This window comes from Taudactylus pleione, unplaced genomic scaffold, assembly GCF_031769625.1.
Source record: "Taudactylus pleione unplaced genomic scaffold, aTauple2 ptg001043l, whole genome shotgun sequence".
Classification (NCBI taxonomy): Eukaryota; Metazoa; Chordata; class Amphibia; order Anura; family Myobatrachidae; genus Taudactylus; species Taudactylus pleione.
In genome coordinates, this window is record NW_028285444.1 from 57,883 (window position 1) to 81,786 (window position 23,904).

Consider the following 23,904-nt stretch of genomic DNA (forward strand, 5'->3'; position numbering starts at 1 on the left):
AAACCAATGCAAGGTGGTTCAGTTGGACCCTGGCCAGGTTTTAGAGGGGTTAGGGTCTTGGTCGGACCTTTTGTTGGTGTACGCTGGGCAGAACTGTGACCCGGGGAGTATGTTCTGGGCCTCCCACTGGATGGATTTGGACGACATCACATAATAAAACTTAACAGCTTGAAGATTTAAACCCAGGCAACGCCGGGTACGTCAGCTAGTGTGATATATATCAGCCCGTGTTACAAGCAAATATTGGTCTCCAGGGAAGCCATTTTTATATGATGTAACTAAGTACAGACGCATCACATGAATGTTCCAAGTCTCCCAGGTTGCAGACCCCAAAGGAAACTAAAAAGAGTCTGCAGAGAACAAGAAGTACAGACTGTACCAAACACCAGTGGCGGGCTGGGCCCCCCGGGTTGCAGCGCCATGCGGGCCGCAGGCCGCCTGTATCTCTGTGACACAGCTGCCTGCACCGCGCGTGTAGCGCTGACCGGACGGAGTTCGGTCAGTGCTACACAGTGACTGACAAACACACAGCCGCCGGCGCCGTCAGTTGTGTGTTTGTTTTAAATAGCAGCCAATGAGACTCTGTCAGACTCTCATTAGCTGCTGCTGCGCCCACTGCCGGAGCCGCTCCATCTTCCAGCTACTGCAGTGGGTAATGGGAGAGGCGTCATGACGTCTCTCCCATAATGCAGAGAGGCCCGGCCTGGGAGGACAGACGGAGAAGCGGATGACGGCGGCGGGAGCGGGGATTCAGGTAAGTGTTTATTTTTTTATTATGTGTGTGTCTACTAGGGGGAGAGCACTACTGGGGGCCTACAAGAGGGGAGACCACTACTGGGGACACTACAAAGTGGGGGACTACTACTGGGCGCACTACAAGGGGGAGACCACTACTGGGCGCACTACAAGGGGGAGACCACTACTGGGGACTACTACTGGGGGCTTTTAAGAGGGGGGACTACTACTACTGGGGGCACTACAAGGGGGGACTACTACTAGGGACACCGCATAGGGGGGAGGGGACTACTACTAGGGGCACTGCATAGGGGGGAGGGGACTACTACTAGGGGCACTGCATAGGGGGGAGGGGACTACTACTAGGGGCACTGTATAGAGGGGAGGGGACTACTACTAGGGGCACTGCATGGGGGGAGGGGACTACTACTAGGGGCACTGCATAGGGGGAGGGGACTACTACTAGGGGCACTGCATAGGGGGGAGGGGACTACCACTGGGGGCTCTGCATCGGGGGATCACTGCTGGGGGCTCTATATAAAGGGTAATACTGAGGGTACTGCATAGGGGGGAGACTACAACTGGGGCCACTATTTAAGGGGCACTGCATAAGGGTTACTACTATTGGGGGCACTGCATAAGGGTTACTACTATTGGGGGCACTGCATGGGGGGTGGACTGCTACTTGGGGCACTGCATAGAGGCTACCACTACTAGGGGAACTATATAAGGGGCTTACTACTGGGGGCACAAGGGGCACTGCATAGGGGTACCACTACTGAGGGCACAAGGGGCACTGCACAGTGGGGACCACTACTGGGGGTACTGTATAAGGGGCACTACATAGGGGGATCACTACTGGGGGCACTACTGGAGGCCTGCATAAGGGGGTCCTCTTCTGGGGCACAGCATATGGGCGCCACTACAGAGGGCTGCCCCTAATCTTTATTTTTACTTTACATTAATCCCATATGGCCTCCCCTCCTCCCTGGAACACTTGAGGGAGGGGAGGGGGGGGGGGCGCCGTAGCATGCACGTGCTCCGGGCACCCTGGCTACACGCTACTCCTCTGCCAGGGCCGCCTGCATGCATTTGCCCCCCATGCTAAAAGTTGCCAGCCAGCCCCTGCCAAACACGATGCAAAGCCGAAATCCAAAACCTGCCGATATCAGGTCACAAAGTTCTAGATGTACAGTATATCCATATACATAGGGGACACGGTCGCATTACTGTCTGTTATAATTCTTCTGTGCTCAGGACTTTATATTAGGAATCTTTGCTAATAGCAAGAAGTATTATTATTATTATTATTATGATTATCATCCTTTATTAGTTGCCAGTGGGGTACACAGCACTGTACAGAGGGCCTGGTTTGAATTTGTACACAAAACGCGATGGTTTATACAAAGCCAATGGTTCTGGATCTGCGCATGTGCAGAACGGATCCTGCCCGATCGCTTGCAGTCCTCCCGTAGCCGCAGAATGATTAACATGCTGCGTCGTTTGGGGTGTGGCGACCAGGACCGTTCTACGAAATAGGGGTGCGGCGTCCCCATTTTGTATGCGGGCCGAGCCCAGGGTCTGCGTCAGCGGATGGTTGCGATGCAATGCGGGAGGTGTCTATTTCCTACAGATGACTGCTGCATTTGCATTTTAGTTGGACGGTACTGCCCAGCGGCTTCCCTGCAGAACCAGGCGCAGAGTGCGTACAGCAGGGTACAAAGTGCTTTATAGGTACAGTACAACAATAACAGTACAAAAGAGTACATGCATGGTATATAATGGTATATACAGAGTGCCCGTGTCCCATCTGCCTATATGTTCTGTGGACCTCATTCAGAGCCGGACGCTATTTGCGCTTGCTCGTTCAGAGAAATGGTCCGGCTATTTAAATTGAGCGCTCGCTCTTTGCGGTCTGTTGACGCCTCTATGTCTGAGCGAGTGTCCGAAACATGCGCTCGCTATTTTGTAAAGACGCCCCTTGGCCGTTCGCATCAGACGTCATCTCCGCTATTTATTTGATTAATCGAGTACATCGAAAGGCGTATGAACTGCTCGCTATTCTTGTGGTAGCATTTTCCTACCGCAATCATGCGAGCAGTTCTGGCTAAAAGACAACCAAGTGACGTGGTCAATGACGCTGCTTTGTTAATTATGCACACCCCTAAAACGCCCGTTTTGACCGTTTGGCACGCCTGCGTTCAGATCACCACTCCCCGTTTTCAAGCACCTTCCCCTGTTACCACCCACAAACGCCTCATCCTGTCACTCAAATTAGCAGCCCCTCGCTATTTTGCGATCACAGGATTTCCGACCGCACTGACTGGTTGGCGCATGCGCATTACGACCCATACGCATGCGCAGATGTGCGAACATCGCTTGGAGCGAACGAGCGGCTCTGAATCAGGCCCTCAGCACGCAGGCAGCACACACTGGTCACGTCACTGGCTCATAGATAATGTTTCCTGTGATGAAAATCATTAGTAATTGGCCAAAGGCAGAATACACCTGTAACTGTTATCTTCACTTCTGTATTTACTACGAAACTGTTGGGTTCTGTTTCATAATACGCTGCCCAGATACTACACAGCCCCCCCCATACAGGCCACAGCCTGGTGCCATCCCCTGACTCAGGTGCTTGTGTCACAATGGGCTGCTGGCTACAAGGTCACAGGGGTCTGCAGTACGAGGGGTGCATACGGCTAGAGGACACCACAGGCCAGGGAGTCACATCTGTGCGCGGGCCCCAGATCACCAGCAGCACGGAGGACAAACACCGCTCCTTAGAGCAATGCCGTCCACGTCCCGGTTCTAGCGAGGACCCACCCCCCGAAGCAGTGAGGGACCAGGACGCTGCGGGGCCCGACCACAGCCGCCATCAGAAAGCAGAATTCGTTATTAAAGAGGCCACGCCCAGCGACTGCTCTGATCTCCTGCGACTGATTAAAGTGAGGTGGCGAAAGCATCATGCTACATGTAGTGCCTGTACACTCGATACCTCTGCCTCTACCCTGACTCACGGAGGCCCCAGTGTGTAGATAATACCAGTATATATGACAAATACTGGTATTATCTACACACTATGGGGCCTATTCATCAACACTAAAATAGCGTTTTTAAGGACATTTTCCTTAAATAACGTTATTTTGGTATTCATGTAGCCACTTAGCATAGGAGATATCACAGATATCTCCTTGCTAAGTTCCCCTGCGTTAATTTCCACACTCCCCATACATTAGTACATTAGTATGGGTACATTAGTACATTAGTATGGGTACATTAGTACATTAGTATGGGGATGTGGAAATTGTGGTATTCATCAAATTCTGAAAATTATCAATTTTCGGAATTTGATGCAGTTACTATTCGCCACTGTGAGGTGGTGAATAGCAGAATCGACTTACCTGTATCCGCGTGTGCAGGTCCCCCGACGAGTCCCTCCGGCGCTCTGCTCCGTCCTCAGGCTCCGGAGGCTGGTCGGACATGTGTGCTCTAATCTATCATGTGATCTGCTGGGAAACCACATGACAGACCAGCAGGACGGAGCCGGAGGCTGCTGCGTGGACAGGTAAGTCGGGGGGGGGGAGGTGAGCGGAGGGGGGAGGGGGGTCGGGGGGGTACACAAACTTACCGCATCTGTAGGCAGTGCTGCGCATGCGCTGGTTTTACAGATGTAACAGAGCATGCGCAGCACTGTTTCCAGATGCGATAAGGTAGTGTAGAGAGGGAAAAGTATCTATTTCCCGAAAAGCTGTCATCGCAAAAATGACAGGTACCGGAATAGATACTTATGGAGAGGAGGAATGATGAATTCCACCTATAATTAGCTACAACTCCATGAGAGCTCTAAACCTAATTATCTCCAGAGAATTTTTAGGTTTAATAAATAGGTCCCTATGGCCGCTATGCCAATATCCAATATTCACATGAAATAGGTGGACATGGGGAACATCATTTCAGAAATATCTGATCTCACCTTTTTTATATATATATCCTGTATGCTGAGGGACTACAGTTATTGCATTCAGGGCCTGATTCAGACCCAGACGCAAGGCTGCGTTCGCACGCAGCCTGCCGATGTTTGCAAGCCGCATATGTGTACAAGACCCAGTGCGCGTACGCAAACTAGTCCATGCGATCGGGAAGCGTTCGCACCCTGTACACAGGCGCTCCACAAGCATGAGTGACAGGACGAGCTGTTTGTGGGTGGTGACAGGGGGTGGTCGATGGTAATGGGGGTGTAGTGGTGCGAACGCAGGCGTGTCTGTGTATCTGAACACCATTTCAGGGGCGTGCATAATTAAGATGCCGCGTCATAGTACACGTCACATGGCTGAATTACACACAGTGCTTGCGGTAGGGTATGGTCAGCCACAAGTGCTGCGTATAAGTCCGATGTTACCGATTGTTTAATACACCTCCTGGAGATGATGTAGGTTACTAAGGGAAAGTGGGCGTCTTGTGTCAGGCTGGTGGGTGTCTAAATACATACCGCGATCGCACGGCAAGACATAATGGGCGTGCTAATGTCTTGCTTCTGATCGCGCGATTTGCATACTTTGGATGCGGACAGCTGCGTGCGAACGGGTCTGAATCAGGCCCTTAAGGTGCCCACACACATAGCGATGTGCTCACGATCCGACCTGAGGCACGATTTCCCCTGAACTCTCCCCAGGCAGCTCCCCGGCAGTCGTGGTCACGATTTGGAGCAATAAAATGTCCAATCTGACCTAAGATCTATCATGCATCCTGTGCATCGTGTCCCAGATTGGCAAATCTGCCCTACAGCACGGCAGATCTGAAGATGCGATGTACGACCAGCGGGGACATGCATTGGCATTGTGATCGTGACTGGACACTGACGATTTGGGCATATTTTACACGATTTGTCGTCGCGATTCTTCGAAATCGGCCAAACCGGGTAAAATATCGCTATGTGTGTAGGCAGCTTTAATTAGAAACAATACGTTATTATTATTCAGCTAAATGTACAAAACTGGAGTTAAACAGAAGTCCCCAGGGGCGCGGAGAGATTAATACAACTAAATATGTATCACACACAGAATAAATGATACTTCTCTTTTCTTATTAATTAGGAGCTTGCTAATTATGAAAACATGCCACATGCTGTGCAACTAACAGAGAAAGGTGAGATGATACGGGCTGAAAATACTTATATCAATCATGATATTTACAAATATATAAGCTTAATGTTATATATATTATATATATATATATATATATATATGTCACTATTATATTACTGTATATTGCTACAATATGTGATGTTTGAGTCTGTCACCAAGTGTCAATGGACATTCTCTGACTTATAGTTCCACAAAGCCATAACTTGCAGAGAACCTAATACTTATTAGATAAAACATATTCACCCTAAAAATTAATTGTTCAACCAAAAACAAAATCTATATTACAGTACTCTGACATACTGTATTACAGCTGGAATAATACAGACACAAAGATTGGACCCTCTCATTGGTATAAGACAGTACTGAGACAGGCAGCCAGAAAGATTAAACTAATACCCCCCACCCGCCAACCCCCACAAAAACAAAAAAATAATAATAAATGTAATTACAGAGAGAATGTGATATACAGCGCTGTGCAGAGAGAATGTGATATACAGCGCTGTGCAGAGAGAATGTGATATACAGCGCTGTGCAGAGAGAATGTGATATACGGCGCTGTGCAGAGAGAATGTGATATACAGCGCTGTGCAGAGAGAATGTGATATACAGCGCTGTGCAGAGAGAATGTGATATACAGCGCTGTGCAGAGAGAATGTGATATACGGCGCTGTGCAGAGAGAATGTGATATACAGCGCTGTGCAGAGAATGCGATATACAGCGCTGTGCAGAGAGAATGTGATATACAGCGCTGTGCAGAGAGAATGTGATATACAGCGCTGTGCAGAGAGAATGTGATATACAGCGCTGTGCACAGAGAATGTGATATACGGCGCTGTGCAGAGAGAATGTGATATACAGCGCTGTGCAGAGAGAATGTGATATACAGCGCTGTGCAGAGAGAATGTGATATACAGCGCTGTGCAGAGAGAATGTGATATACGGCGCTGTGCAGAGAGAGTGCGATATACGGCGCTGTGCAGAGAGAATGTGATATACAGCGCTGTGCAGAGAATGCGATATACAGCGCTGTGCAGAGAGAATGTGATATACAGCGCTGTGCAGAGAGAATGATATATACAGCGCTGTGCAGAGAGAATGTGATATACGGCGCTGTGCAGAGAGAATGTGATATACGGCGCTGTGCAGAGAGAGTGTGATATACGGCGCTGTGCAGAGAGAATGTGATATACAGCGCTGTGCAGAGAGAGTGTGATATACAGCGCTGTGCAGAGAATGTGATATACAGCGCTGTGCAGAGAGAATGTGATATACAGCGCTGTGCAGAGAGGATGTGATATATACAGCGCTGTGCAGAGAGAATGTGATATAAAGCGCTGTGCAGAGAGAATGCGATATATAGCGCTGTGCAGATAGAGTGTGATATATAACGCTGTGCAGAGAGAATGTGATATACGGCGCTGTGCAGAGAGAATGTGATATACGGCACTGTGCAGAGAATGTGATATACAGCGCTGTGCATAGAATGTGATATACAGCGCTGTGCAGAGAGAGTGTGATATACAGCGCTGTGCAGAGAGAATGCGATATACAGCGCTGTGCAGAGAGAATGCGATATACCGCGCTGTGCAGAGAGAGTGCGATATACAGCGCTGTGCAGAGAGAATGCGATATACAGCGCTGTGCAGAGAGAATGTGATATACAGCGCTGTGCAGAGAGAATGTGATATACAGCGCTGTGCAGAGAGAATGTGATATACAGCGCTGTGCAGAGAGAATGTGATATACGGCGCTGTGCAGAGAGAATGTGATATACAGCGCTGTGCAGAGAGAGTGTGATATACAGCGCTGTGCAGAGAGAATGTTATATACAGCGCTGTGCAATCAGGGAGTTTTTATTGTGACAGATTAATCTGAGTAGTTTAAGGTTATTTATTGCTAGCAGTAACAATTAGTAGAATAGTGATTCCCTTCTGATTACCCTCCCAGATTTATTAGAAGATGGCTTTGGAGAGCACCCCTGTTACCGATGTCTGATAGCGGAACTGCCAAAGCCAAGCGCCAATGAAAGTAAGTTGGGGGTCCCACCAGGACCTGATTACAGCTATATGTATTGGGGGAGTCACCAGGACCTGATTACAGCTATATGTATTGGGGGAGTCACCAGGACCTGATTACAGCTATATGTATTGGGGGAGTCACCAGGACCTGATTACAGCTATATGTATTGGGGGAGTCACCAGGACCTGATTACAGCTATATGTATTGGGGGAGCCACCAGTTCCTGATTACAGCTATATGTATTGGGGGAGCCACCAGGACCTGATTACAGCTATATGTATTGGGGGAGCCACCAGGACCTGATTAGAGCTATATGTATTGGGGGAGCCACCAGGACCTAATTACAGCTATATGTATTGGGGGAGCCACCAGGACCTGATTACAGCTATATGTATTGGGGGAGCCACCAGGACCTGATTACAGCTATATGTATTGGGGGAACCACCAGGACCTGATTACAGCTATATGTATTGGGGGAGTCACCAGGACCTGATTACAGTTATATGTATTGGGGGACCACCAGGACCTGATTACAGCTGTATGTATTGGGGGAGCCGCCAGGACCTGATTACAGCTATATGTATTGGGGGAGCCACCAGTTACCTGATTAGAGCTATATGTATTGGGGGAACCACCAGGACCTGATTACAGCTATATGTATTGGGGGAGCCACCAGTTACCTGATTACAGCTATATGTATTGGGGGAGTCGCCAGGACCTGATTACAGCTATATGTATTGGGGGAGCCACCAGGACCTGATTACAGCTATATGTATTGGGGGAGTCACCAGGACCTGATTACAGCTATATGTATTGGGGGACCACCAGGACCTGATTACAGCTGTATGTATTGGGGGACCACCAGGACCTGATTACAGCTGTATGTATTGGGGGAGCCGCCAGGACCTGATTACAGCTATATGTATTGGGGGAGCCACCAGTTACCTGATTACAGCTATATGTATTGGGGGAGCCACTAGTTACCTGATTAGAGCTATATGTATTGGGGGAACCACCAGGACCTGATTACAGCTATATGTATTGGGGGAGCCACCAGTTACCTGATTACAGCTATATGTATTGGGGGAGTCACCAGGACCTGATTACAGCTATATGTATTGGGGGAGCCACCAGGACCTGATTACAGCTATATGTATTGGGGGAGTCACCAGGACCTGATTACAGCTATATGTATTGGGGGACCACCAGGACCTGATTACAGCTATATGTATTGGGGGAGCCACCAGGACCTGATTACAGCTATATGTATTGGGGGAGCCACCAGTTACCTGATTACAGCTATATGTACTGGGGGAACCAGCAGGACCTGATTACAGCTATATGTATTGGGGGAACCACCAGTTACCTGATTACAGCTATATGTATTGGGGGAGCCACCAGGACCTGATTACAGCTATATGTATTGGGGGAGCCACCAGGACCTAATTACAGCTATATGTATTGGGGGAGCCACCAGGACCTGATTACAGCTATATGTATTGGGGGAGCCACCAGGACCTAATTACAGCTATATGTATTGGGGGAACCACCAGTTACCTGATTACAGCTATATGTATTGGGGGAGCCACCAGGACCTGATTACAGCTATATGTATTGGGGGAGTCACCAGGACCTGATTACAGCTATATGTATTGGGGGACCACCAGGACCTGATTACAGCTATATGTATTGGGGGAGCCACCAGGACCTGATTACAGCTATATGTATTGGGGGAGCCACCAGTTACCTGATTACAGCTATATGTATTGGGGGAGCCACCAGGACCTGATTACAGCTATATGTATTGGGGGAGCCACCAGGACCTGATTACAGCTATATGTATTGGGGGAACCACCAGGACCTGATTACAGCTATATGTATTGGGGGAGCCACCAGGACCTGATTACAGCTATATGTATAGGGGGAGTCACCAGGACCTGATTACAGCTATATGTATTGGGGGAGCCACCAGTTACCTGATTACAGCTATATGTATTGGGGGAGCCACCAGTTACCTGATTACAGCTATATGTATTGGGGGAACCACCAGGACCTGATAACAGCTATATGTATTGGGGGAACCACCAGGACCTGATTACAGCTATATGTATTGGGGGAGCCACCAGGACCTGATTACAGCTATATGTATTGGGGGAACCACCAGGACCTGATTACAGCTATATGTATTGGGGGAACCACCAGGACCTGATTACAGCTATATGTATTGGGGGAGTCACCAGGACCTGATTACAGTTATATGTATTGGGGGAACCACCAGGACCTGATTACAGCTATATGTATTGGGGGAGTCACCAGGACCTGATTACAGCTATATGTATTGGGGAAGCCACCAGGACCTGATTACAGCTATATGTATAGGGGGAGTCACCAGGACCTGATTACAGCTATATGTATTGGGGAAGCCACCAGGACCTGATTAGAGCTATATGTATTGGGGGAGCCACCAGGACCTGATTACAGTTATATGTATTGGGGGAGCCACCAGGACCTGATTACAGCTATATGTATTGGGGAAGCCACCAGTTACCTGATTACAGCTATATGTATTGGGGGAGCCACCAGTTACCTGATTACAGCTATATGTATTGGGGGAGTCGCCAGGACCTGATTACAGCTATATGTATTAGGGGAGCCACCAGTTACATGATTACAGCTATATGTATTGGGGGAACCACCAGGACCAGATTACAGATATATGTATTGGGGGAGCCGCCAGGACCAGATTACATCTATATGTATTGGGGAGCCGCCAGGACCTGATTACAGCTATATGTATTGGGGGAGCCACCAGGACCTGATTACAGCTATATGTATTGGGGGAGCCGCCAGGACCTGATTACATCTATATGTATTGGGGGAACCACCAGGACCTGATTACATCTATATGTATTGGGGGAACCACCAGGACCTGATTACAGCAATATGTATTGGGGGAGTCACCAGGACCTGATTACAGATATATGTATTGGGGGAGCCGCCAGGACCTGATTACATCTATATGTATTGGGGGAACCACCAGGACCTGATTACAGCTATATGTATTGGGGGAGCCGCCAGGACCTGATTACATCTATATGTATTGGGGGAACGACCAGGACCTGATTACAGCTATATGTATTGGGGGAGCCGCCAGGACCTGATTACATCTATATGTATTGGGGAGCCGCCAGGACCTGCTTACAGCTATATGTATTGGGGGAGCCACCAGGACCTGATTACAGCTATATGTATTGGGGGAGCCGCCAGGACCTGATTACATCTATATGTATTGGGGGAACCACCAGGACCTGATTACATCTATATATGTATTGGGGGAACCACCAGGACCTGATTACAGCTATATGTATTGGGGGAGCCGCCAGGACCTGATTACATCTATATGTATTGGGGAGCCGCCAGGACCTGATTACAGCTATATGTATTGGGGGAGCCACCAGGACCTGATTACAGCTATATGTATTGGGGGAGCCGCCAGGACCTGATTACATCTATATGTCTTGGGGGAACCGCCAGGACCTGATTACATCTATATGTATTGGGGGAACCACCAGGACCTGATTACAGCAATATGTATTGGGGGAGTCACCAGGACCTGATTACAGATATATGTATTGGGGGAGCCACCAGGACCTGATTACAGTTATATGTATTGGGGGAGCCACCAGGACCTGATTACAGCTATATGTATTTGGGGAGCAACCAGGACCTAATTACAGCTATATGTATTGGGGGAGCCACCAGGACCTGATTACAGCTATATGTATTGGGGGAGCCACCAGGACCTGATTACAGCTATATGTATATGGGGGAACCACCAGGACCTGATTACAGCTATATGTATATGGGGGGAACCACCTGGACCTGATTACAGCTATATGTATTGGGGGAGCCGCCAGGACCTGATTACAGCTATATGTATTGGGGGAGCCACCAGGACCTGATTACAGCTATATGTATTGGGGGAACCACCAGGACCTGATTACATCTATATGTATTGGGGGAACCACCAGGACCTGATTACAGATATATGTATTGGGGGAGTCACCAGGACCTGATTACAGATATATGTATTGGGGGAACCACCAGGACCTGATTACAGCTATATGTATTGGGGGAGCCACCAGGACCTGATTACAGCTATATGTATATGGGGGGAACCACCAGGACCTGATTACAGCTATATGTATTGGGGGAACCACCAGGACCTGATTACAGCTATATGTATTGGGGGAACCACCAGGACCTGATTACAGATATATGTATTGGGGGAACCACCAGGACCTGATTACAGCAATATGTATTGGGGGAGTCACCAGGACCTGATTACAGATATATGTATTGGGGGAGCCGCCAGGACCTGATTACATCTATATGTATTGGGGGAACCACCAGGACCTGATTACAGCTATATGTATTGGGGGAGCCGCCAGGACCTGATTACAGCTATATGTATTGTGGGAGCCACCAGGACCTGATTACAGCTATATGTATTGGGGGAACCACCAGGACCTGATTACATCTATATGTATTGGGGGAACCACCAGGACCTGATTACAGATATATGTATTGGGGGAGTCACCAGGACCTGATTACAGATATATGTATTGGGGGAACCACCAGGACCTGATTACAGCTATATGTATTGGGGGAGCCACCAGGACCTGATTACAGCTATATGTATATGGGGGGAACCACCAGGACCTGATTACAGCTATATGTATTGGGGGAACCACCAGGACCTGATTACAGCTATATGTATTGGGGGAACCACCAGGACCTGATTACAGCAATATGTATTGGGGGAGTCACCAGGACCTGATTACAGATATATGTATTGGGGGAGCCGCCAGGACCTGATTACAGCTATATGTATATGGGGGGAACCACCAGGACCTGATTACAGCTATATGTATATGGGGGGAACCACCTGGACCTGATTACAGCTATATGTATTGGGGGAGCCGCCAGGACCTGATTACAGCTATATGTATTGGGGGAGCCACCAGGACCTGATTACAGCTATATGTATTGGGGGAACCACCAGGACCTGATTACATCTATATGTATTGGGGGAACCACCAGGACCTGATTACAGATATATGTATTGGGGGAGTCACCAGGACCTGATTACAGATATATGTATTGGGGGAACCACCAGGACCTGATTACAGCTATATGTATTGGGGGAGCCACCAGGACCTGATTACAGCTATATGTATATGGGGGGAACCACCAGGACCTGATTACAGCTATATGTATTGGGGGAACCACCAGGACCTGATTACAGCTATATGTATTGGGGGAACCACCAGGACCTGATTACAGATATATGTATTGGGGGAACCACCAGGACCTGATTACAGCAATATGTATTGGGGGAGTCACCAGGACCTGATTACAGATATATGTATTGGGGGAGCCGCCAGGACCTGATTACATCTATATGTATTGGGGGAACCACCAGGACCTGATTACAGCTATATGTATTGGGGGAGCCGCCAGGACCTGATTACAGCTATATGTATTGTGGGAGCCACCAGGACCTGATTACAGCTATATGTATTGGGGGAACCACCAGGACCTGATTACATCTATATGTATTGGGGGAACCACCAGGACCTGATTACAGATATATGTATTGGGGGAGTCACCAGGACCTGATTACAGATATATGTATTGGGGGAACCACCAGGACCTGATTACAGCTATATGTATTGGGGGAGCCACCAGGACCTGATTACAGCTATATGTATATGGGGGGAACCACCAGGACCTGATTACAGCTATATGTATTGGGGGAACCACCAGGACCTGATTACAGCTATATGTATTGGGGGAACCACCAGGACCTGATTACAGCAATATGTATTGGGGGAGTCACCAGGACCTGATTACAGATATATGTATTGGGGGAGCCGCCAGGACCTGATTACATCTATATGTATTGGGGGAACCACCAGGACCTGATTACAGCTATATGTATTGGGGGAGCCGCCAGGACCTGATTACATCTATATGTATTGGGGGAACGACCAGGACCTGATTACAGCTATATGTATTGGGGGAGCCGCCAGGACCTGATTACATCTATATGTATTGGGGAGCCGCCAGGACCTGCTTACAGCTATATGTATTGGGGGAGCCACCAGGACCTGATTACAGCTATATGTATTGGGGGAGCCGCCAGGACCTGATTACATCTATATGTATTGGGGGAACCACCAGGACCTGATTACATCTATATATGTATTGGGGGAACCACCAGGACCTGATTACAGCTATATGTATTGGGGGAGCCGCCAGGACCTGATTACATCTATATGTATTGGGGAGCCGCCAGGACCTGATTACAGCTATATGTATTGGGGGAGCCACCAGGACCTGATTACAGCTATATGTATTGGGGGAGCCACCAGGACCTGATTACATCTATATGTCTTGGGGGAACCGCCAGGACCTGATTACATCTATATGTATTGGGGGAACCACCAGGACCTGATTACAGCAATATGTATTGGGGGAGTCACCAGGACCTGATTACAGATATATGTATTGGGGGAGCCACCAGGACCTGATTACAGTTATATGTATTGGGGGAGCCACCAGGACCTGATTACAGCTATATGTATTTGGGGAGCAACCAGGACCTAATTACAGCTATATGTATTGGGGGAGCCACCAGGACCTGATTACAGCTATATGTATTGGGGGAGCCACCAGGACCTGATTACAGCTATATGTATATGGGGGGAACCACCAGGACCTGATTACAGCTATATGTATATGGGGGGAACCACCTGGACCTGATTACAGCTATATGTATTGGGGGAGCCGCCAGGACCTGATTACAGCTATATGTATTGGGGGAGCCACCAGGACCTGATTACAGCTATATGTATTGGGGGAACCACCAGGACCTGATTACAGATATATGTATTGCGGGAGTCACCAGGACCTGATTACAGATATTTGTATTGGGGGAACCACCAGGACCTGATTACAGCTATATGTATTGGGGGAGCCACCAGGACCTGATTACAGCTATATGTATATGGGGGGAACCACCAGGACCTGATTACAGCTATATGTATTGGGGGAGCCACCAGGACCTGATTACAGCTATATGTATTGGGGGAACCACCAGGACCTGATTACAGATATATGTATTGGGGGAACCACCAGGACCTGATTACAGCTATATGTATTGGGGGAGCCACTAGGACCTGATTACAGCTATATGTATTGGGTGAGCCACCAGGACCTGATTACAGCTATATGTATATGGGGGGAACCACCAGGACCCTATTACAGCTATATGTATTGGGGGAACCACCAGGACCTGATTACAGCTATATGTATTGGGGGAACCACCAGGACCTGATTACAGATATATGTATTGGGGGAACCACCAGGACCTGATTACAGCTATATGTATTGGGGAAGCCACCAGTTACCTGATTACAGCTATATGTATTGGGGGAGCCACCAGTTACCTGATTACAGCTATATGTATTGGGGGAGTCGCCAGGACCTGATTACAGCTATATGTATTAGGGGAGCCACCAGTTACATGATTACAGCTATATGTATTGGGGGAACCACCAGGACCAGATTACAGATATATGTATTGGGGGAGCCGCCAGGACCAGATTACATCTATATGTATTGGGGAGCCGCCAGGACCTGATTACAGCTATATGTATTGGGGGAGCCACCAGGACCTGATTACAGCTATATGTATTGGGGGAGCCGCCAGGACCTGATTACATCTATATGTATTGGGGGAACCACCAGGACCTGATTACATCTATATGTATTGGGGGAACCACCAGGACCTGATTACAGCAATATGTATTGGGGGAGTCACCAGGACCTGATTACAGATATATGTATTGGGGGAGCCGCCAGGACCTGATTACATCTATATGTATTGGGGGAACCACCAGGACCTGATTACAGCTATATGTATTGGGGGAGCCGCCAGGACCTGATTACATCTATATGTATTGGGGGAACGACCAGGACCTGATTACAGCTATATGTATTGGGGGAGCCGCCAGGACCTGATTACATCTATATGTATTGGGGAGCCGCCAGGACCTGCTTACAGCTATATGTATTGGGGGAGCCACCAGGACCTGATTACAGCTATATGTATTGGGGGAGCCGCCAGGACCTGATTACATCTATATGTATTGGGGGAACCACCAGGACCTGATTACATCTATATATGTATTGGGGGAACCACCAGGACCTGATTACAGCTATATGTATTGGGGGAGCCGCCAGGACCTGATTACATCTATATGTATTGGGGAGCCGCCAGGACCTGATTACAGCTATATGTATTGGGGGAGCCACCAGGACCTGATTACAGCTATATGTATTGGGGGAGCCGCCAGGACCTGATTACATCTATATGTCTTGGGGGAACCGCCAGGACCTGATTACATCTATATGTATTGGGGGAACCACCAGGACCTGATTACAGCAATATGTATTGGGGGAGTCACCAGGACCTGATTACAGATATATGTATTGGGGGAGCCACCAGGACCTGATTACAGTTATATGTATTGGGGGAGCCACCAGGACCTGATTACAGCTATATGTATTTGGGGAGCAACCAGGACCTAATTACAGCTATATGTATTGGGGGAGCCACCAGGACCTGATTACAGCTATATGTATTGGGGGAGCCACCAGGACCTGATTACAGCTATATGTATATGGGGGGAACCACCAGGACCTGATTACAGCTATATGTATATGGGGGGAACCACCTGGACCTGATTACAGCTATATGTATTGGGGGAACCACCAGGACCTGATTACAGCAATATGTATTGGGGGAGTCACCAGGACCTGATTACAGATATATGTATTGGGGGAGCCACCAGGACCTGATTACAGTTATATGTATTGGGGGAGCCACCAGGACCTGATTACAGCTATATGTATTTGGGGAGCAACCAGGACCTAATTACAGCTATATGTATTGGGGGAGCCACCAGGACCTGATTACAGCTATATGTATTGGGGGAGCCACCAGGACCTGATTACAGCTATATGTATATGGGGGGAACCACCAGGACCTGATTACAGCTATATGTATATGGGGGGAACCACCTGGACCTGATTACAGCTATATGTATTGGGGGAGCCGCCAGGACCTGATTACAGCTATATGTATTGGGGGAGCCACCAGGACCTGATTACAGCTATATGTATTGGGGGAACCACCAGGACCTGATTACAGATATATGTATTGGGGGAGTCACCAGGACCTGATTACAGATATATGTATTGGGGGAACCACCAGGACCTGATTACAGCTATATGTATTGGGGGAGCCACCAGGACCTGATTACAGCTATATGTATATGGGGGGAACCACCAGGACCTGATTACAGCTATATGTATTGGGGGAGCCACCAGGACCTGATTACAGCTATATGTATTGGGGGAACCACCAGGACCTGATTACAGATATATGTATTGGGGGAACCACCAGGACCTGATTACAGCTATATGTATTGGGGGAACCACCAGGACCTGATTACAGCTATATGTATTGGGGGAACCACCAGGACCTGATTACAGCTAAAGAAAATGGATCTCAGACTGCACATTCTGGACATATATATATATAATTGGAGGTGCTACCTGTGGAGACCATTGATATATACACAAAGAGGAAATACAGGTGCACAACTCCAAATTAACTGATTATATATAAATAAATTCATTTTGCAGTAAATACAATAGAGGTTTTTGGCATAATCTTGGCCAAGGTTATGGGCCTGCCCACCATATCCGGGTAACCTCTTGTCGGGCAGGTCCCTAACATACTAAGGCTCAAATCCAGAGCCAAGGACACCCCCAAACTAGCCCAGCCAAACCACCCCAAGGCACTGCTATATGTATTGGGGGAGCCACCAGGACCTGATTACAGCTATATATATTGGGGGAGCAGCCAGGACCTGATTACAGCTATATGTATTGGGGGAGCCACCAGTTACCTGATTACAGCTATATGTATTGGGGGAGCCACCAGTTACCTGATTACAGCTATATGTTTTGGGGGACCACCAGGACCTGATTACAGATATATGTATAGGGGGAGACGCCAGGACCTGCTTACAGCTATATGTATTGGGGGAACCACCAGGACCTGATTACAGCTATATGTATTGGGGGACCACCAGGACCTGATTACATCTATATGTATTGGGGAGCCGCCAGGACCTGCTTACAGCTATATGTATTGGGGGAACCACCAGGACCTGATTACAGCTATATGTATTGGGGGAGCCACCAGGACCTGATTACAGCTATATGTATTGGGGGAGCCACCAGGACCTGATTACAGCTATATGTATTGGGGGAGTCACCAGGACCTGATTACAGCTATATGTATTGGGGGAGCCACCAGGACCTGATTACAGCTATATGTATTGGGTGAGTCACCAGGACCTGATTACAGCTATATGTATTGGGGGAGCCACCAGGACCTGATTACAGCTATATGTATTGGGGGAGCCACCAGGACCTGATTACAGCTATATGTATTGGGGTACCACCAGGACCTGATTACAGATATATGTATAGGGGGAGTCGCCAGGACCTGATTACAGCTGTATGTACTGGGGGAACCACCAGGACCTGATTACAGCTATATGTACTGGGGGAACCACCAGGACCTGATTAGAGCTATATGTATTGGGGGAGCCGCCAGAACCTGATTACAGCTATATGTAATGGGGGAGCCACCAGGACCTGATTACAGCTGTATGTATTGGGGGAGTCACCAGGATCTGATTACAGCTATATGTATTGGGGGAACCACCTCCAGGACCTGATTACAGCTATATGTATTAGGGGAGCCACCAGGACCTGATTACAGCTATATGTATTAGGGGAGCCACCAGGACCTGATTAGAGCTATATGTATTGGGGGAGCCACCAGGACCTGATTACAGCTATATGTATTGGGGGAACCACCAGGACCTGATTACAGCTATATGTACTGGGGGAACCACCAGGACCTGATTACAGCTATATGTATTAGGGGAGCCACCAGTTACCTGATTACAGCTATATGTATTGGGGGAGTCACCAGGACCTGATTACAGCTATATGTATTGGGGGAGCCACCAGGACCTGATTACAGCTATATGTATTGGGGGAGCCACCAGGACCTGATTACAGCTATATGTATTGGGGGAGCCACCAGGACCTGATTACAGCTATATGTATTGGGGGAGCCACCAGGACCTGATTACAGCTATATGTATTGGGGGAGCCACCAGGACCCGATTACAGCTATATGTATTGGAGGAGCCACCAGGACCTGATTACAGCTATATGTACTGGGGGAACCACCAGGACCTGATTACAGCTATATGTATTGGGGGAGCCACCAGGACCTGATTACAGCTATATGTACTGGGGGAACCACCAGGACCTGATTACAGCTATATGTATTAGGGGAGCCACCAGGACCTGATTAGAGCTATATGTATTGGGGGAGCCACCAGGACCTGATTACAGCTATATGTATTGGGGGAACCACCAGGACCTGATTACAGCTATATGTACTGGGGGAACCACCAGGACCTGATTACAGCTATATGTATTAGGGGAGCCACCAGTTACCTGATTACAGCTATATGTATTGGGGGAGTCACCAGGACCTGATTACAGCTATATGTATTGGGGGAGCCACCAGGACCTGATTACAGCTATATGTATTGGGGGAGCCACCAGGACCTGATTACAGCTATATGTATTGGGGGAGCCACCAGGACCTGATTACAGCTATATGTATTGGGGGAGCCACCAGGACCTGATTACAGCTATATGTATTGGGGGAGCCACCAGGACCCGATTACAGCTATATGTATTGGAGGAGCCACCAGGACCTGATTACAGCTATATGTACTGGGGGAACCACCAGGACCTGATTACAGCTATATGTATTGGGGGAGCCACCAGGACCTGATTACAGCTATATGTACTGGGGGAACCACCAGGACCTGATTACAGCAATATGTATTGGGGGAGCCACCAGGACCTGATTACAGCTATATGTATTGGAGGAGCCACCAGGACCTGATTACAGCTATATGTATTAGGGGAGCCACCAGGACCTGATTACAGCTATATGTATTGGAGGAGCCACCAGGACCTGATTACAGCTATATGTATTAGAGGAGCCGCCAGGACCTAATTACAGCTTTATGACCCATCTCTCTCTTATTCCAGGCAGTGCTAAGGTGGGGTTCGCTATGTATTATCTGACGTACGATCCTTGGGTGGGGAAGACCCTTCACCTTGAGGATTTCTTTGTCATGGAGCCATACAGAGGTAAGAACTGGTTTAATCAGTTTTTGTATTGCTTTCATTTAATCCTTTTTTTTTTACATCAATTTTGTACTAAATTTAACATTTTTTAACAGGTTTGGGAATTGGATCAGAAATACTGAGGAGGATAAGCCAGGTGAGTTTACATCATTACCCGACCTGCGCAGTCTGAGTATATGATCATCTGACCTCTGTACCCCTCATCGTTTATACTGTGATGACCAATTATCACATTTTTCGATGCGCCAGATATGCTGGAAATTATTTTATTTTCCTGTGTTTTCTTGGAGTGTTTGAATAAAACATTTTTTTTATGAATCCATACATTATGGGATACACTTACTAAGTGACAGCTTAAATGCAGAACCAGGGTTGTTTTGCATTTAATACACTTACGCATGGAGAACCGGGTAACAATAGTGAAAAACAATCCTCACTGGTTATTTTCATGCGATTAGTTCAGCAACTAAAACTTACTCCGACATAACCAAACTTTCCTCACACAAGACTGGATACATCTACACAATCCTGACACAAAGATAATAATTTTTTTTTAAATTCTTTTAAAGGACATAAATATTTTTTATTCTTTAAATTCAATATGTACCTGGTGATCATTCTTGTTAGCTGCCCTCCTATTAAACGGTGGTCCTGATCCAAAGGTGCACGTCGTTCATGCGCAACTGCAAGTTGTTACGGATTTGCAAGCGACAATAGAATCAAATTCTAGTTTATGCATTCCTCGTGTGTACTTCCGTGCGACGGACTGAGCAATCCCTGCCACGTCCACTTTGCATATGTGAGCAATGCTCAAGAGCGCTGATGGATGGGACCACTACACCATCGACGCACCATCCTATCTACAACAGTCGCTGACCAATCGCTGTACGTGTACAGAGGAGCAGCAGAGCGCAGTAGCAACAAAAAAATATTGCTCTAGTGTCTGACATGGACATTGCGTGCATCGCTGAATCAGGCCCTCAGAACCCAGAGTAAAGCACAGATATGGTGGAGTAGCATCTGCATAGCGGTGGTACAGTAGACCAGGCCATGTGGACAGGACAGTGGCACTGGTGACGATGAGTATACTTTTGAGGACACTCTGTGACCTGCCGGTGAGCAAAGATTTGAACCAGTTAAGGAGAGTACCATCCAGTACACAGAAATATTCCAGGCGCTCAATTAGTATCCCCATGGTCCACGGTACCAAATGCTGTCTCCTGCCGTTAGACCATTAAGCACACTTACCAGGACTGATTCAGCGCCATGTCATCTCCTGACTGGAATGGAGCAGAAGTTCTATGGGTTTGACAGACGGGTTTCCAGTTGAGTTGCAGCCACTTTCGCAATAAACGTTCCTAGAAAAGGAAATGTTCGATATTGGTCAGTAGGTGGTCATGCAGTTGAGTTGGAAATAAGGGCTTTTAGAAGAGGACATCTAAAGCTTTATAGCATAGCATTATACTACTGTATATTGGCATATACTTGGCCAATGGCATCAATACACCCTATTAGATACTTGGTTGACACAGGGTCCAGATCGCAGGTGGGACACAACCTTTGGGTGATTTCATCAATGCTTTCTATTGGGTCAGAGCTAGTTCAGGAAGCCAGGTGGCCTACATTTGCAGGTTTGGAACCTTGGCACTTATTTGACGGCATGGTTGGGATTCTGGCTACGGTGGAACATTGCAAATTCATGCATCTTGGCAGGGAGAGGGTTACAAAGCAATTCCACTATATGTAAGAGCGGAGCTAGACTGTTCTCACTTGATAGGAACTCTACCTTCTTACTGGTGGTTGTGGGTTTGTATTCTTCAGCATGCGTGTAGTTTCAGCTTTACCTCTACCAGGTAAGCCTTCCTCCATGCGGCCACCCGCTTTTTCGGCTCGCCAACACTGTTGTAGGCATTTGATATCAACATCAATTATTTAAGGTCAATGCCCCCCCCCCTCTCTCTCACACCATATTGATGGGAAAGGTCGATTCCCCACACCATGGATAGTTAAGTGTTGATGATAAGAATAACGTTAGGGCTTTGATGTCCTCTCCCGGCAGTGTTGTCAATCCAAGGAGATAAAAGTTGTTGTATGAGTATGCGGGTATCCAATGCAGCCATCACATTCCTATTATGGGATTGGTATGAAATACCGACAGTCGGGATCCTGGCGCTCAGAATCCCAACGCTGGGATCTTGACAGGATTTACATACCGACACTTGTTGGTCAGTATGCTAACCCTCCCTCTTTGGTGCCTCTCCCTCCCCACACCCTAAACCTCCCCCTAGTGTCTAACCCCTAAATATAACCCTCCCCCATCCTCCCCGCTACTTACCTTCGGAATCCTGGCGGTCAGTATGCTGGCACAGGGATTCAGACTGGCGTCGGTATGCCGATGCTGGTAATGTAAGCATTGGCATCCCGACCATCGGGATGCTGAACGCATCCCCCTATTATAGTGACAGACAAAGGAACAAGGGTCTTCACCCAATACAGAGAGATCTAGATTTGCTGCCAGAGCATAGGACTATACCCGGTCACCTCCATATGCCACCATAAATTCCATAACTGAATTATACCCTGTCCCTGCCTTGATCTGACGTAGTTCAATTGGATTCAAAGAAAGCCCACGTCCTTGATGCAACTTGCTCCGGAGAACCCAGACCGTGAAAAGCCGGACAGCCTATCAGGAGCTTTGTTTCATTTTCAAGTCCATTCAGAAGCTTGGGAAGCCCTGATTGGCTGAGCTAGCTATAAACTAGCCAGACAACCTGATTTGAACACAATGCGCAGCCGGGGCTCTTGGGAGTAAGCTGTGTCTGGGACATGGCTTTTTTCTTCAATTAAGCTCATTTATTAAGATAAAATGAAAGGCGTGCAAATGATAGACTGAGGGTCTGCCGTAAAAGTAGTTTATCATTATATAATATATCACAACTGAAACTCCTTTATAAAGTCTGTATTTTCTTTATATGTGAATGCATTTATTGAGTGTATTTATATAAACCTTCCTCTTTGCAATTTCTTTCTTTCTAGGAAGCCATTGAGCAACACTGCAGAGCTCTGTATTTCATCTCCTTGTACTGGAACGCGACATCTATAGAATACTACAAGAGGAAAGGCGCCGAGGACCTGACGGACGCCGAAGGCTGGCACCTGTTTAGATTCTCTGTAGAGGACATTAAACGTATAGCAGCGAGTGACTGTCACTGTGTACGAGCAATGTCAGGAGTCACAGTTCAGACCTATAAGGAACCACATTCATATCATATCTCACATCCAGAACAATGAACTGCAGTAATAAGATAACACTTTGTGTCCAGGAAATGATAATAATAAAAAAAGGTGTAAAATGACTATGTATGTCCAGCTTTAGCCAGCGTGCTGGTTTCCGTCTACACGGTCACACACAGGATTCTGTAAACTTCTAGTCATGTTTCCATTTTTGAATGCATAGTAATAAAATGACGCAAAGAGGGTAAGCGTCCAATTAGCAGTCTGCTGACGTAGCGGCATAAAGCTCTGCACGGGATATTCATTTACAATCAGGGATAAAATATGTAGGAAAAAGATGAACAGAAGGAGAGAACAAAAATAAGTGTATATTTCAGTTTT

At 47.6% G+C, this 23,904-nt stretch overlaps 1 protein-coding gene across 1 annotated transcript; it reads left to right on the top strand.

Moving 5' to 3' along the window:
• Window positions 1-1,836: 1,836 nt before the first annotated feature.
• On the top strand, window positions 1,837-23,580 carry LOC148453992 (diamine acetyltransferase 1-like). The gene is made up of 6 exons (XM_088461401.1): window positions 1,837-1,845; window positions 5,832-5,883; window positions 7,831-7,911; window positions 20,191-20,292; window positions 20,385-20,425; window positions 23,326-23,580. The coding sequence occupies exons 1-6, from the start codon at window positions 1,837-1,839 to the stop codon at window positions 23,578-23,580; spliced, it is 540 nt and encodes a 179-aa protein (XP_088317527.1).
• The last annotated feature ends 324 nt before the right edge of the window (window positions 23,581-23,904 follow it).

Bases quoted from the DNA above. Each gene is read 5' to 3' on its own strand.
- LOC148453992 (XM_088461401.1), top strand. The intron at 5,884-7,830 runs GTGAGATGATAC...TTACCCTCCCAG, and splicing joins TGTGCAACTAACAGAGAAAG to ATTTATTAGAAGATGGCTTT. The intron at 7,912-20,190 runs GTAAGTTGGGGG...CTCTTATTCCAG, and splicing joins AAAGCCAAGCGCCAATGAAA to GCAGTGCTAAGGTGGGGTTC.